We start from the raw sequence: 16567 nt of genomic DNA, 5'->3' as shown, positions 1-16567 counted from the left end.
CAAAGATAATTGATTGGGTTGGGTATCGAGTTTTGTCAAAACTGACCTAACTCAACCCAGGTACACCCCTAAACCAAACCATTAATATGTGTAATGCAATTCGATTTTTGCACCACGCACACCCTCCTTATAAAAGACAAATGATGTGAAGACATAACATATAATTGTTGCAGAGAAGAATCCTTCGTGGCTCATTGCAGACAAATGGAGTATGAAAGACCCACTAGAATCTGCAACCGCCTTGGTGCCATTGAAAATGAGAGAAACGAATTGATGGGTTTGTTCTTTGACTTTATTTAGTTTTCTTTACTTTTGGTTTGTCTGTCTTCAAGAAATTACTTTTTGCGTTTACTTTACTTTTTATTTTTCAGTATTGTTATTTAGTATTTTTAGCAATATTAAACTTTGTTATGCAACTAGATTGCTTCTCTTTGAGATTTGTTGACTTTGTTCAATCAAACTTTTATTTTTTTTATATAAAAAGTATTAACAACACAATTCTCTAAACATACATTTCAACACACTTCTTCTATTGTCCACTAAATTATGTGGGTCTCATTTAAAGTTGTTGGAACAAATATAAATTTTTAATCAATAAAAAAAAGTATATTAAAAAGTGTGTTAAAATAATGTGTTGGTAAATAGTGTTTCTATTCTCTCTGCCTTTGTTTTAAACAAGGAACTATTGTGTTTTCTTTTCCTTTTACTTGCTTTTGACATATATGGTAAGAAATAATCATTTTTGTATTACAAATGTTATAATACTCCCTCATATCCTAATTATAAGAATAAAAAACAAAAAAATTTAAAACCAATGAATTCATTAATTAGTGTAACCTTTTTAATATTTTCACAAATATATCCTTATAGGAAGTTATGAGATATTAAATGCTTTTACTACTATTAAATAGACAAACACTTTACATGAGGGTAAACATGTCATTTAAGAAATAAATAAATCTTAAAATTTGTAACTTTTTCTTTTAAATTAGACAAAAAATGTTCCAAAAATTATTTTATAATAAGGAACAAATTGGATGTTTGCAGAATAAAATTCTTAAAAGAACTAAAAGTTGTGAGCAAATGAAGAATGAAGGTAAACCAGAAAAATATTATTTGAATGTATAGTGGTAGTTTTTTCACTGCTTCCTTTATTTGGTAGTCACTCCTACCGATTTCAAATATGTTTATTAACTAATCAGAAACTTTCCATTCAATAAAGTCACCCCTAGACAATGGATTTGTATGATATAAACCATTTCAGTCCATTGCTAACACATGGTTGCCAAATAGGCCATAAACTTTTCAAAGTCTTGGTGCATTAAAATAACAAAATAGGCCTTTATTTTATATTATTTTTCTACATAAATTGTGTAATATAGTATCTAAATAACATTAATTTTTATGTAAGAAAATATTTTAGTTCTGCAGAGAATGTGTTAGGATAATTTAGTTGTGCATATGAAACTATATTCATGGTTCAATTTTGTTGTTTGAGATGTGTTTTCACTTTCTGTTAAAAAAACAATGTGTTTTCACTTTTGTGGTCGTATTGTAACATGGGTGGTTCCGTGGTGCTAATTTGATGTATATCGAAGGCCAACTATGAGTTTGGTAAACATTTTTACGACAGTTGGGTTTGTTTTCCTTGCAACCTAGTTCATGCTATAATACTGGCCAATCTTTAGAAAAAAAAAATACGGGCCAATTGGACCAGTCTATCTGGTTAGGTCCATTTTGACAGCTCTAATGGAAGCTATGATAATGAGCCAAGACCCTGATTGCTAGAGGTGGAATAATGCTTCATCCATGCTTATGATACAATTTTGAAAGCTTCTCTTCAGATGTGTGGTGGAACTGTGTGGAGGCGGTACTTATCCCCTAGGTACCGGGCTCGAATCCCACGGAAGACAAAAACTCGTCAAATTTCCAAACGGTGGGAAAGGGGGGGCGAGAAGGTCCTGAGGTAGCATCCCTGGCCGGGGTGTTACAATTGGGGTGGGAGAAGAAACACCCTACAATTTTAGATGCGGTATTGACAAACTAGTGTGGATTTTTCTTTGCTTTTGAGAACGTGGTATATGGAGAACATTTGTTTTACCCTATCATGATCTATTCAATCTAGAGGTTATATTGTTCTCAATGTTTTATCAAGTGTCATTGTTTCTCTAGTGTTGTCAGACGGAACGACAACACACTCGAGTAAGATTCCAATGGATATAAGCGAGGAATCTACGGGGCAACATCAAGCAAGGCATTCCCATTCAAAACTATTATCTAGGGTAAATGAATCATTTGGGATGAGACTGTGAGGATGACTAAGTGGTGTTTTGAAGCCTTAGATAAATGTCTGAAAGACATTATGTGATTTGCAGAATCATATAACTCTGATATACCATTTGAAGGAAAAATTGTGTCGTTAGGTAGTGACTTCAGGCAAATCCTACCAAGATATTGTGAATGATACAGTTAACTCATCATACCTATGGACTTCCTATAAAATTATTCTTTTTTCACAAAGAACATCAGACTTGAAAGTGGATCATCATGCTCAAACGGATTAGATGTATTGCAAGTTCCAAAATGGTTGTTGGATATAGGTGATGGTAAAATTGGAGTCAAAGGATAGAGATGCAGAAATACAACTACCAGATGCTATGCTAATCAATAACACCACAAGTGGATTTGATGACTTGATCAATTTTTCTTGAAATAAGATATCAAGTATATATTACTTTCAATCAAATTAAGCTCATCAGAGTCATATCACACTAATCAACAGTTAGTTATGTATTGTCAATTTGTTCTATTGTACACACACTCAAAACCAACAAGCTGATTTTAATGGCTTGTACGTACCTTTAGATTTCAATAACCTATATTATTGCTCCTGCTTCCCATTTTTTTTATCAGGATCTGATTTAGCAACAATTTAAGCTCCACTAACAATGTAACAAAGAGATCCACGGGATGGTTTGTCCTATTCAGATATTCATGACCAATTAAATAAAGAATTTTCTTTGTTTTTTGATAGGTCATGAAAGGAGAAGGAAGGTTGGCAACCTGAACAATTAGGAGAGGATAGAGTGAATTTAGAGAACCATAGAACTTCATAAAAACAATGGAAATGCCGAATACTAATATCACAGTTCCAATGATTTTTGCAATTTTGTATAGCACAAGGTATGAGCAAAAACATATATAAAAATACGAGAGGAGGAGTTTAAATGTCATATCAACCAGATACCTGTATTTGGTATTTTATATTAAGCGTGTGGATTTAAATTGGATGCAGTGGAATTGCATGCAGTCACACGCATCTGGTCGCCCAATCAAGATTTGATGGTTAAGATTTTAAAGCAGATTTTGATTCTTTTTTAAAACTAAAATATCATACTTAAAATCTAGTCTATTCAATCTTGACTGGACGGTCGAGATGCGAGTGACTGAGTGCGGTCGTAGGATTGTGACCGCACCCAACCCGAATTTGAAGCGTGCATGCTCCTGCAATTGTTGCAGCTCAACAATGGTTTTCCTAGCAAGGTACAACAATGTAAATAATTGCGCTTAAAATTGCAACGAAGTCCCAACAGAAATAGAATGATCAAAGACTTGCCTCTGGATGCAGATTGCAACAGTCAAACATCATCCAAGAAGGTGCTTAAACCATGAAGCAAGTCACATGGTCCTCATCTTTAACATCTGAGTTTGTAATTCATTTTGAAGCACAAAAAGCATCATGCCACCAAATGCCACGTTCAAGACCGGTGAACGATTGCAGCCATCCGTGGAGTTGTCGAACACTAATACTTTCTTGGACACAAGCAAGAAAACCGTTTGAATGACTGTAATCCTTTCGTCACAGATACTTCAAATCATCCACTTCTTAAATATCAATCATAAATATCTACAAAACTATTCTGTCACGCGTCTCTTGCCTCTTGATTCACATTTGATGTATATGATGTATCACAACATGTTAAAAGAGTATTATGTAATTTTGTGTATATATAAAAGAAGCATAATTCTCGCCATTATCTAAACACTACAAGTTTTTGCTTTCCACTGTTTCTGTTTTTCTACTCACCATCATAATTCTCCGCCATATCAAAGACAAATTTTATGTATGACATTTAATAAACAAGAAACTAACTTTCAATAAATATTTTATACAGCTTCTTTTCTCTATGCACGAAGCACTACAAGCTTCATGGCAAAGCATGAGTACTTCCATTAAAAAATCATAATTTTTTCTAAGAGCATCACCAAAATTTATTGCCACTATATACTTAAGGCAACTCCTGGTCTGGTGATCTCATCAATCAGGACCTTGGTTTTCTTTAAGCATAATCAATCATTGAGATTAGTAAATCTCATGAACTTACAACCTGACCAACAATTACAGTAATATCATCAAGCTTTCCTCCTGTTTACAATAGAAAAAGTAAAGTCAGCAACATATAGGTAGAAAATAAAAGTAGTTTTAGAATTTTCTATGTCATACCTGTCAGCTTCATTCCAAGAATTTTCTTCCACAATGGAGCTTCAAAACCCTGGAAAATTGTTCACAGTGCATAAGAAAAGAAAAATACGGTTAATACAATTTTTTTGCCTTTTTATTTGTCCATCTATTTTATGCAAAATAACTTTCTAGAATGTGTATTCTACTTTTTTGGTATTTATTGCAGACAATATCTTTTTAGTCATGTTCATAAGGTGTCACCTTAGTGGTAAGAGTTTGATCGTGTAACCTAAGGGACGGAGTTCAAATTGCCTTAGAGACAGTTATAAAATAACTATTAGTGTCACATTATTTTCCTTTCACCTATCTAAAAAGTTTATATTTTTTATCATTGATGTAACTGTGAACTTGGTGAATGACTGCAACTCTTTTAAAACTGAGAATGTGACTTCCCTATTAAGAAGTTATTTTCCAAAACAAATCAAATATGTAATAAAAAAAACGCATCATTTTCAATAATATTATTTTTTGTAAAGAAAATGAAGTCTGGTTATAAATTTATTTCTTAACCTTGGACCTGGCCTCCAATGAATAGGGAGAGTCAAAATTTGAATCCATTGCATGACTGCTTGCCAAGTTAGCTAATGCCTTTGCTAGCAACAAAATGAATTGTGAATCAGTGAAAAGTCCAATGGTTTAATCTAAATTCCTCTAACTGATCAATCAAGAAGGAAGACAATACCAGCCTCAGAAACATCTTTATATCCAGCAATGGTTTGAACAATTTCATGGTCAAAAACATTATCAAAAAGTCCATCAGATCCCATGACAATTGTGTCTCCTTCCATCAACTCCACATTGCTTACCTATTTTTCTTGTCAAGGTTAGTAACAGAACTACATTTATCTCAGCTGTGAAATGAAACTATATCCCCTTTGGAAAGTTGTGTATTTTGTTCTGACTCAAAATGATAACACATAACTTGGCCTTCACCCAAGCCAAGAAACAAAGCTTTTTTTAACATAAATACAGGGAAGAGCTTAGAGGGAACTAAAGTATAATAACTATGAAAAATAATAACCGCGGCAATGAACCCCCTACACCGAAGCCAACATTTTGATTGACACATGAGCTCAAAAAACACACTATACAATTATTGTTGTGTAGCATCGGATTATTCAAAGAAGTACTAATATTATTATTAGTTATTTAGTTATCTGTCTCAATCTGAGCAAGAATGCTTAGGTGGTTTCTTTCTGCAGTTTTTTTCGGCGTTCTCTTCATTGACTATGACACATATACAAGTTTGTATCTGATTTACTTGCATTAGTTATTTCTGTTATTCTTTTTTATGGGGTTAGTTAGGTTGCTGAAGCTTGTATGTATAATACATGTGAGATGTGTCAGCTTGAATCAATAAATAGGAGTGTTGTGTTCACTTGATTCTTTTTTGTTCCATGTTTGATATTAGGGCAGGTTTAGAAATCTTGCTTATTTTGAAGAGTGAAGTAAGATAGATAGTGAAGTGGGAGGAGGAAAGAAAGGTAATAATAATAATTATAATATAAAAGTAGTGACAATTGCTAAATATTACTTACTACTTACCGCTGCATCAAGGTATGTTTGGCCAACCCTCTCAGAGCTCAGTTGGAATGGACAGTCAAAGTAATGTTCTTGTGGAGATGTGGAAAAGATTTGACGACCTTGAAAAAAAAAAATCAAGAGTTTTTAACATTCGACTGTTTTGGATAAGAAAAGAAAGGAAAACCAGAAAAACAAAAACAAAAATATATAGGGCAGATTGAATTAGATCTTTTTTAATTGGGAAGAGGAAATTATTATTTAATAAAGCGGTACTAATGACTATTGTACAACTGTCTCTTGAGATGATTTAAAAAGTGTTCCTTAAATTACAAGGTCAAATTCTTACTATTAAACTAACAACTCATGGACTAATTAGAACGTTTAGATAAGACCAAGATTAGACAAAAATATAGCACAAGATATTACCATTCCGGATAACTCTTAATCCACAATCTCCAACATTGGCAATCTTCAGATTCCCATTCTTTTCCAACATAGCAATGATGCTTCACAGAATCACAGAAAAAAATTTAATGAGGTATATATATTTTGGTTCAATAGTTTAAAATGCATATTAATGTTTGATCTTTTATGTCCAAATTGACAACCTAAATAAAATATGATACACTTACACAGTAGCTGAGCCTGTAGAGAAAGTAGCAGCATGTGCTTTCCTCATAAGAATCTGAGGATCATTGTTCACCTGCTAAAACCATCAGTATTCAACATGTTTGTTACTTGGTTAGCAAACAACGTGCATAGAAGCATTCTTATTGATATACAGTTCAAAATGCAAAGAAAAAAAGCAGATATTATTCTGAATTTCAAAAAAATTGGTGTACTTGGAATGAAAATATAATGTTAGTTTAGCAACATTCATCATTGGTACGTGTGTTTAGGTTATGGTACCTCCTCATCTCCTACAAAATTGTAAGCATTGGCCATCAATTCACGTGGGAACAATGAAGGATCTACATCCTCTTCAGCCCAGCTGAGAAGCATGACAGAAAACATGTCAAGACAAATTACCATAAGTCAGAGGTTATACTATATCATTAAAGACAAGATCTTAATATGATATAAAACAACACTATTAAAATTAATAAATAATTAATACAAAATTGAAGTTTTTATTTGGGGTGTTGTGTTGTGTTTGTTTGATGATAGTGAAAGTAGCATACCCTGAGACACCATCAGCTACAGAAATAACTCCCCCATTATAGTTGCTCACAAAGAAAGCATCTTCCCCACCTCTGTCCACCTTCAGAAACACCATGACTTGAGAGCAAGTGATAGATATACCAAATGTAAAAAATTATAAAAATTTGTGGCACATTAAGTACGAACACTAGGCACGATACTGACACATAAACATCGATACATCGATAAATGATAACAATTTAAGAAAACAAAAAGTGATTGAATGTAATAACATGTATAAGTATCATGTGAGACACCAAATATGCCTTTAATCTGAAGTTGTCGGTGCTACTTGTGTTAACTATGGTATTACTCACTCCGTAAGAACAAAGAATGAAAGTTGCTTTCTTTGTTTGTGTTGAGTTTAGTGGAATTACTGTTACCTTTTTTGGATGTGGAATAAGGTAAGTCCCAACAGAAAATGATACCTCTGACCTATAACATCAGCAACAACAAAATACCAAACCAAAACCCATGTTTAATAAAGGCCTAAAAAAACATTCAGAACCATACAAATGAAGAGCTTGCTCACCTAATTACAGGATTAAGTTCTGAAGAATGAGAAGAAGAGAACACTACCCTTTTCCTCCTCTTAGCAGTTTCATCAATAGCAGATATAGAATGAATGAGTGGTTGAGATTGAAATTGAGAATGAGAATGAGAAATCATTGCAGCCTTCATTATGGGAATTGCCATTCCTTCCCGCTTCAACTTCAACGTCCTCTATCCTTCACACACTGCCATGATAATCAACCGTTTATCAAGATTTTTCTTTTCAAAGCAAACCAAATATGATAAATACCGTTAAATTCGTAAATGAAACAAGAAGCACCAGTGGTCTAGTGGTAGAATAGTACCCTGCCACGGTACAGACCCGGGTTCGATTCCCGGCTGGTGCAATTTTTATTCATTTTTTTATTCAAACTGATTTTATTTAAAATTAAAATATTATTTTTTGTGAAAACAAATAGTATTTATTTCTTCATGTTCTTTCGTTGTTTCCTTCTTCATTCTTCACTTTCAAATACCAGCAATGAATAGTGCCGCCATTGATTCAATCGAAGGTATAGTTTTCTCTTTTATTTTCTCTAAAAAAATACCATTAACTTTCATGAATTGATTGTTTTTTTTTCTTTATTGATGTGCGCGCTTAGAAAACGGACAAGGAAGCGATTCGGATACGAACTCGGACGACACGCCTGAATACTACCAGCCGATATCCGCGGTCGACGACGATGGAAGCTCGGATGGAGAACACGGCATGGAGTTCCAGCAACTTCCGAACGGGTACCGTGTGCACAGTGGATCGGAGAACGGGATCTCGATGCTGGATCTAAACGACGGCGTAGAGCAGAAGAGCAGCGATGAGGAAGAAGAGGAGGAAAGAAGCAGAGAGGAATTTGAAGATGAGATTCGGAGAGCGTTAAGGGAAGATGAGAATCGAAGGAACGCGCCGTTGACGGCGGAGAACGCGACGAGGGTGATGGAAGCGATGCGTGACGTGTCGTTTGTTGGAGAGGTTCCTCAATGGGTTTCACAAGTTTCTGAGGATCGTTGGATTGATCAAATTCGCAGACGGAGACAATCACCAAACACTTGAACTTAAATGCAAAAATTGAATATGCAGAAATGCTATTTTTTCCTTCTTTTTAGTTGAGTTTGTCTCCGTTTTACTTGTTACTCATTTCAATATTTTTATGTTTGGGAAGAAAATGATGCAAATCGTAATTTCTCATTTCTGTTTTGGTAATTTACTAGCACAAATTACACATCCATTAAACCATCCTTAAATGTCATTGAAATATAAAACTTTTAACACAAAATGAAATACAATTACACTAAAAAATATGTTGGATATTGCCAAAATATTGTATTAACAATATTCTTCATTATTCATGATAAAGTAATATTAAGAAAAATCCGAGTCTCTCATTCATAATAAATGGAGCTCTATAATAATTGAAAAAAGAGACCCCTCAATACAAGTTGGATTTGTGGAGTTCGTTAGACTCAAATCAAATTAATTTGACTAAATTGTATATAAAATAATTATCCTCGAATGCCATTTCAAAATTTAATTGTTTCTTCTAATTTTTATTGGTAGAAACATTAATGTAGATCAGGTGTACAACATTCTATAAAATTACATAAACAGATGAACTCAGAAATTCTAAGCAACGATAACAAACACTAATCTAACTTGTTCAGAGTGGTATGCATTGGTTGATTAAATATTTAAACTTCAAAACTGGCATTCAAATCTGACTGAAGCTGCTTTTTACTCACAGAAACTTCAAGTTCCATGTGTTCTCTCTTGGATTTCGCTCACGCACATTTTCTAAGGAAAAATGATATGCAATATTCTAGTTGTTTGTATTGGAAGCCACATGACATAGGGAGCAATGTTCTGTAGCCTTCTTAAGCTACTATGTTTTCAATATCAGCACCTTTGTCCATTCTTTTGACAATTCCAGCAATAACCTGAAGAGTCCAAAGAAATAAAAATTAGCAGATTTATAAAACTAGAAGACTCAATCGAGGACGCTGATAGTTTAGACTGTGTAAATTTTATACCTTTCCGGGTCCCAGTTCATAGCTTTTCTTCAGCCCCTTGGATAGAAGAGTCTTCACTGTTGTTTCCCATTGAACAGGGGAAGTAACCTGCCAATTGTTGCATTAGAAGTGCAATTATTTCCCATTCATGTCTTTGTATTGGATAGAAACAAGTATCACCAGCATACCTGTCGTGCCAATATCTTCTTTATTGTGTCAGGGTCTGTATGCGGTTGAGCATTGACATTGGAAATGACCGGTATTCTTGGGGTTCTAATGTCTGTTGATGCCAATGCTGCTTCTAATCTTGACACAGCAGGTTCCATAAAACTAGTATGGAAAGCACCTGCAACAGCTAGGCGCACCTGCACCGTGAGGAAAAGGCATTATTACATTGCAAAAGGTAGAGTCGGAAAGAGAAGTTTAGGGGCGAAAGTCATACAGTCATTCGAGCCTTGAAAGACTTTGCTTTGGCTTCCACCGCTTCTATTCCTTTTATGCCTCCAGAGACAGCATAGTTTCCCTACCAAAATTTAACACAATTAATTCCAATGAAGCAATTTATCATCAATTTTAGAAACAGAATTTTTCCTAAGTTTGCTAAAAGCCAGATCCACAAGAACCTTACTGGACAAAGGTAATTGGCAATCTGAACCTTCTCAGCTTCAGACACTTCCTGATTGGCTGCATCACACAACTGCTGGACCTTCTCTGAGTCCAGTCCTACCACACTAACCATAGCACCACTGGTAGCATCGGCAGCATCCTGGATGAAAAAAGAATAGTTATTCAAGTGAATGCAAATTACTATCTGAAGAAGGTGGTGTGTAACAGTGCAAGTTAGACAAGAAACTAAACCAGCTTCCACAAATTACCTGCATGGCTTCACCCCGCAGTTTCACCAATTTCAGTCCATCTTCAAAGCTTACAAATCAAATTAAATTAACGGGTCAAGAGCATGTAAATCAAGAAAAAAATTGAACTTAAAGAAAAGCCACCCAAATGACATTTCTATGAAGCAATTTATATGTGCAAAATCACTTGCTAAGACACTTCTTCATTCGCGATACACTACAAGCTGGAAAGCAGAAAACAAACAGTCCTAAACTTATCTCATAGATGGTATACTAGCAACAATAAAATCATAAACTAGATTGCGATGACTGATGTGATTTAAAATATAATCCTTAAATTATTCACATACAGAAAAACCCATTGTTGGGTAACTCACATATCCCCTTGGTTTTCCTAATGACACTTCCATCATCAAAGAAAAGGTATAACTTGACTATACGGTACACAAATGTCATGGCAAAAGAAAAGCCACATACATCATAATTACATTTTGCTCTTTTTCCAAATATTTCTTGATACGTGGGGTAAAATATGAAAAATGGAGGCAATGAAAAGGAAAGCAATAGAAAATACACGGTAATTAATAATAATTACTGTTGTCAACTCACCTAAAAGCCCCAGCAAATGCCAGAGCAGTATATTCTCCGAGGCTCAAACCACATGTAACATCAACGGAATCAATAATCTGCTCACCTCCCTCACGCGCACGAAGCAGCTCAACAGCAGCAAGACTTGTGACATAAAGGGCAGGCTGAAGAAGCAGAAAATAAGATGGTAATATTACATCTATGTCATTTTTATACAACAACAACCAAGCCTAATCCCACTAAGTGGAATCGGCTACAAGGAATCTATGGCATTTTTATAAACAACAAAATTTCATAGAGAACAGTGTGATGTATGCATTCTAGTGTACAAAAGATCTATATATATCATACAGATGTTTGCCTCTTTATTCTCTTTCAATTTATTAGAATCTTGATTACAGAGGAGGTCTAAGGTCTGATGAGGAGGGAACGGAATGCTCAAGTGCAGGAAATGTGGTCTAGGCAGGGCTGTGACTCTGGTAATAGCTCTTAGAATCCTATTTCCTCTTTAACTTTAACAGCAAAAAGTGAAAAATCCTTAAGAAAGATTTAGAGATAAATGTTCTATTGAGGAACTTGAAACATCATTCATCATGTATGCAACCCCACCTAATATGAAAACACTTGGCTGCTGACTGCTGTGTTGATATAATATATCTAATTGGGTGGAATATAATAGCTAAAGGCAAAAAATCAATGTTTTAATTAGATTCTGAAGTGATCCACCAGAGGTGATTTCTGTCGATTCAACTTTTAATCATTAATCTTAAATTTTCTTAATCAGTTATTCAAAATACAAACCATCTCATAGTGCAGTCATGGAAATTGACCTATAGTTTTAAATTATTCATGGCAATGGATTGGGATATAGTATAATAGATACTAGAGTAGTTAATAGTTAGTTATTTAATGAGGTAATTAGGACTATTGTGTATAAATAAGGGAGTTATGGAGTTACAATAGGGTATCTTTTTAACATTGAAAAGTTGTGAATAGAGTAGTAACTCTATTGTGTAAGGGAAACCCTCAGAGGAGAGATTATCTCCTATTATTTTTTATCCTTTTTCTAATTAATAGTGTTCTTCCTCTAATTTCCTGGAATTCAATTCTTGGGTTCCTAACACAATGGCTCACGTATTGCGTGCAAATTTCTGGCATACTATGTTATCTATAATTTATGCACATAAAAAAGATACTTGCTGTCAGCTTTAATGTAACAGCAGTCTAAGGAATCTTTAGTAACTAAAAATAGACTATCTTAAAATGTAAATAATTAGTACATAATCATAAAATACACAGTATTCTTAGTTAAGTAAAAGCCAATAGTAGAAGGTTCTTTGTTAAATAGAGTAATAGACTAAATCATCACTACAAGTTTATAACATTATTGAACTACTTTTGTATGTCCTTCATGGAACACTGTGGCCATGTCTAGAATATTTGTGATGGGTCGAATGCAATAGAATTATCGCACATTGCTTAAAACTTTTATGATGGACTGAAAAAAAAAATCACTTTCTATTGTCTGGGAAGTGAACAGCATGGTAAAGAAATCAGTAAATAATATGTTGATTCCATCTCAATCTTCCAATACTTGGGCGAACAAAAATCACAATTGGATGAAATGTGATGAAATAGATTCCATCTAATTTCATGCATTTCCTTTATAAATAAAGGATCTAAACAAAGACACCTAATGTCTTTCCATTCAATTTCATTCTATTCCACCCTCCCACCTCAAATAACGACCTTGATTGATAACAAAAGCTTTGAAACATATACCTGACTAATAACTGTTGAATTCAGCTTTTCCTTTGGTCCATTAATGCATACATCAAGAAGATCAAACCTGAATCAGAATAAATAAATAAACAAATATGTAATACAAAACATTAAAACTTAACAAATAAAAAATAAACTTCTTGTACAAAATTAAAGTCGTAACTACTAACTAGTAACTACCCCAATATTTCATTTGCCTTCTTGTACAAAATTGCAGCAGAAGGAACATTCTGAGCTTCTTTTCCCATTCCAATAGCTTGTGCACCCTGAAATCAATTAAAATCAATTTCTCCAGACATTTTCCCTTTCAATTTCAATCAAAATTTAAAAACGACGTCGTTTTGAGTGTACCTGGCCGGGGAAGAGAAAGGCATTGGAGACCTTATAATCTAAGAAAGAAGCGTCATGGATGGAAGGCTGAGATCCAGTGGAGAGGGTGGCGAAAACCCTAGATCGAGGGAAATGATGGTTTTTAAGAGAGAGTGATGAAGGTGTGAGATGGGGGAAGATTGGGGAAATAGAGGGAAGAGTGAGAGAGGAAGACATTGCAGAGAGAGAAAAAGGATTGTGAAGAATGCGAGAATGAGAATTGTGAATGAAAGCTTGCATTCAGCTATATGGTTTGTTTGTGTTTAGTGAAGGCGGAGGTCCCAAGAAGCGTTGTTAGTTAGAAGTGTCAATTGTTTGTCACTTGTCTTCGAAACCAAAGAAACCGGCCAACTACTTTCACTAACAATGGGAATATCATCCTTCATAATGACAATAGATCGATTTTATACACCGTCACGTTTATTCAAGTTTTTTTTTTCTTTCTAGTTACATTCCAAGTATTTTTGTCCTCGAATTAACAAATAAATATCCCTAATCTCTATTTAAATTGGAGTAAAAATTGTAGTAGGATATGACGTTAAATTTGTATATCGTAAAAATCTCATTTATATTAAAATTTATCTGTCAAAGTGAAATATTTATCTAGTTACTATGTTAAGTGACATTATAGTTATATCACATCATAGGGAGACATTTACATTATATAAAATTGAGGTCTCATTTTGTTCTAATTTTTTTTTCAAAAGTTGTAATTTTAGAGTTTTTTTATTTATTTTCTTCTCTAATTTATAAAATCTCTAATTATGAAGATCTCAAATATGTGAGTACTGTCTCTTTATTTTTAAATTCATTTTTCTTCTTTTTATTTTGCAAATCTTAAAAATGACAGGTGGTGACATATTCACCAAAGGCATATGAACATATTTTTAATAAAGGAATAAAGTTATTTGTTTCCTTTATGGCTAATTGCATAATCAATTACTATTTGACTCATTCTCTCCCTACAAATCATGACATTTGACACCACTCACATTGTACTTATAATCAAACCTCTGTAGTGACACCACCTTGATAATGACATTGTTTACTCACCATAATAAAGTCTCAATTTTCTTCATAGATATTAATCGGGAAATGCTTGCAATACACGGTTGAGAGAACCAATCACTACAAATCATATTTAATTGACTCATCCTCCTTCTATAGATCGGATAAATCTAAAGCAAATTGAGGATTTAAGTGTCTAAAATTATTTTTTTGAAAGGATTTGTACAAAACATAATTGGAGCTCCTAGAAAGAGACCAAACTATACATGATGTCAAATTAATGCAACCATGTGATGTGGCATAACCATAGTGTCACTTAACGTGACATCTCATCACTTTTAACAAAATAACTGAATAGATATCTTACTTTGGCCGACAAATTTCAATATTAGTGAGGTTTTTTCTATTATGCAAATTTAAGGTATTATTTTGCCTGAAGTTGACAATTTCAGTCCCAAATTTATAGTTTACTCTTCAAATTTTTAGTTCATCTCTCTCTTATTTGGTTTGCGAAGTAACAAATTGATTGCGATTACTTGTTGCCAAAACTTTCAAAGCATTTATGTCTAAAAAATAATATGAATTGTTAGTCAAAAAATAGAAAACCAATCGAGCTTAATATTATCTAAATTATGAATAAATGATCATGGAACAAATAGGTATCAATTGATGATGAAGGAGTTTGAAACTTGCTCAGCCATAGAAAATATTATTTGGCATACTCAAAATTATGGTATGATGACCACTCAAAAATCTGAAGGGACGATGTTTAATTCGGTAAAGGGATACAACTAAATGGGTAGTGGGAAATGATGTGTTGATTATTATGACCTCGTAATTACAAAATATAACAGTAGTTATCAAATTAAACCAATATAGAAAATCGAATACGTCTAGCATACAATTAAGATCGAACATACAATCATACGATGCAAGATTTATTCAGATTCATACACAGCGGAATTATAATGCGGCATACAAGATTAACAATTAAAAGTAAAAGGATAAGGGATAGAATGCACCAAGGTTTATCCTGGTTCAGTTGTCAATAAGACAACCTACATCCAGTCCTGACAATCCAACTGGATTTCAGCTTTTTCTCCAATAGAAAGAATTGAGACTTGTTTACAGATTGTCCAGTTTCCTCGAAACCTATCTATCTAACTCAATCTCTTTCCTATTGCTTAACCCCTTGATCCTTGCAGTCACTCGACAGACTCACACAAGATCAAGTCCGACTCCTTCTTGATGAGGCCTCTCACCCAAGAAGATCGCCACCAGTTTCTAGCTGGATTTTTCGCAGTCGTTTCTTTACAAAGTATTTGTTACAAACAAAATAAAAGAAGTACAAAATGTGTCTTCAATCTTGATCAATGTATCTCACAAGAATCTGGTTGTTCAATGACTGTTTAGGAGATCATTGTCTGTTCTCTCAAGAATACTTTTTCAGCTCTCTTAATGATTATGGATAATCTTTTGGTCTTGATCTGAAAAAGGCAATATCAGAATGTTAACAAAGTGTTCTTAAGAGTTCTTCAGTGTTCTGAAGTATATTCAAGTGTTTTGATCAGTGTCAGGTGTTTTGTTCCAATAAAGAGTCACACCAATCGATTACTTAATCGATTTACTAAGTCACATAATCGATTCACAAATACACATAATCGATTTGGCCACAAACTGAGAGTTCACTGTGGTTTCAAAAAATTTGTTTCAATCGATTTGCCAATCGATTAAGTTTAAAACAGTGACTCAGTTAATTTCATGTTAATCGGAGTGCCAATCGATTTGGTAGTATTTTCCTGAAAAGTTCTTACCAGTTGTTTAGTTCAATCGATTTCCCAATCGATTGATGCCAAACTTAACATGATTGAAATTCTCACAATAGATTGTCCAATCGATTGTGTTTGTCACATGTTATGTTACTTTTGAAATATTATTTAAGCAATCGATTTGCCAATCGATTAGCCTGTAAATGGATTGTCCCTATGACTTGTTCAATCGATTTCCCAATCGATTTGTTTCAATCAGTTTTTACTTTGTGATGTGCTCAATCGATTTGCCAATCGATTAGTCTGTAAATCAGGTTGCCACTGACTTGCGCAATTTTTATTTCTAATTGTGCCAGTCGATTGTCTAATCGATTGTGTAACCACAAACAGTATGTTTC

At 33.8% G+C, this 16567-nt stretch overlaps 3 protein-coding genes and 1 non-coding gene across 6 annotated transcripts; 2 read left to right on the top strand and 2 right to left on the bottom strand.

The window, feature by feature from the left end:
* Positions 1–4107: 4107 nt before the first annotated feature.
* On the bottom strand, positions 4108–7998 carry LOC101489635 (probable protein phosphatase 2C 26). 3 transcript variants are annotated; one of them, XM_004500261.4, is made up of 11 exons: positions 7779–7997; positions 7630–7681; positions 7228–7307; positions 6956–7037; positions 6679–6752; positions 6473–6552; positions 6068–6165; positions 5205–5328; positions 5033–5115; positions 4505–4553; positions 4108–4426 (listed from the first exon to the last, which is right to left on the bottom strand). In XM_004500261.4, exons 1-11 carry the CDS (start codon positions 7940–7942, stop codon positions 4374–4376), a joined length of 939 nt encoding a protein of 312 aa, XP_004500318.1. In that variant the 5' UTR covers positions 7943–7997; the 3' UTR covers positions 4108–4373. The 3 variants fall into 3 exon arrangements, 2 of the variants coding, with proteins under 2 accessions (XP_004500318.1, XP_004500319.1); XM_004500262.4 differs by having other exon boundaries at positions 6679–6749; XR_001143914.3 differs by having other exon boundaries at positions 4404–4426; positions 5033–5110; positions 7779–7998.
* A 76-nt stretch (positions 7999–8074) lies between these two features.
* TRNAG-GCC (transfer RNA glycine (anticodon GCC)) lies at positions 8075–8145 on the top strand. Its single transcript has one exon. It is a non-coding gene; the product is annotated as a tRNA-Gly (tRNA).
* Positions 8146–8196: 51 nt separating this feature from the next.
* On the top strand, positions 8197–8981 carry LOC101489310 (uncharacterized). Its single transcript, XM_004500260.4, has 2 exons — positions 8197–8310; positions 8401–8981. Exons 1-2 carry the CDS (start codon positions 8280–8282, stop codon positions 8844–8846), a joined length of 477 nt encoding a protein of 158 aa, XP_004500317.1. The 5' UTR covers positions 8197–8279; the 3' UTR covers positions 8847–8981.
* Positions 8982–9306: 325 nt separating this feature from the next.
* LOC101488982 (uncharacterized) lies at positions 9307–13767 on the bottom strand. The gene is made up of 10 exons (XM_004500259.4): positions 13375–13767; positions 13204–13289; positions 13024–13090; positions 11263–11405; positions 10675–10723; positions 10428–10565; positions 10242–10322; positions 9988–10164; positions 9821–9907; positions 9307–9727 (listed from the first exon to the last, which is right to left on the bottom strand). Exons 1-10 carry the CDS (start codon positions 13630–13632, stop codon positions 9665–9667), a joined length of 1149 nt encoding a protein of 382 aa, XP_004500316.1. The 5' UTR covers positions 13633–13767; the 3' UTR covers positions 9307–9664.
* Positions 13768–16567: the final 2800 nt, after the last annotated feature.

The sequence above is a fragment of the Cicer arietinum genome, chromosome 5 (assembly GCF_000331145.2).
Source record: "Cicer arietinum cultivar CDC Frontier isolate Library 1 chromosome 5, Cicar.CDCFrontier_v2.0, whole genome shotgun sequence".
Taxonomy (NCBI): Eukaryota; Viridiplantae; Streptophyta; class Magnoliopsida; order Fabales; family Fabaceae; genus Cicer; species Cicer arietinum.
This window is presented reverse-complemented; position numbering and strand designations above follow the sequence as displayed.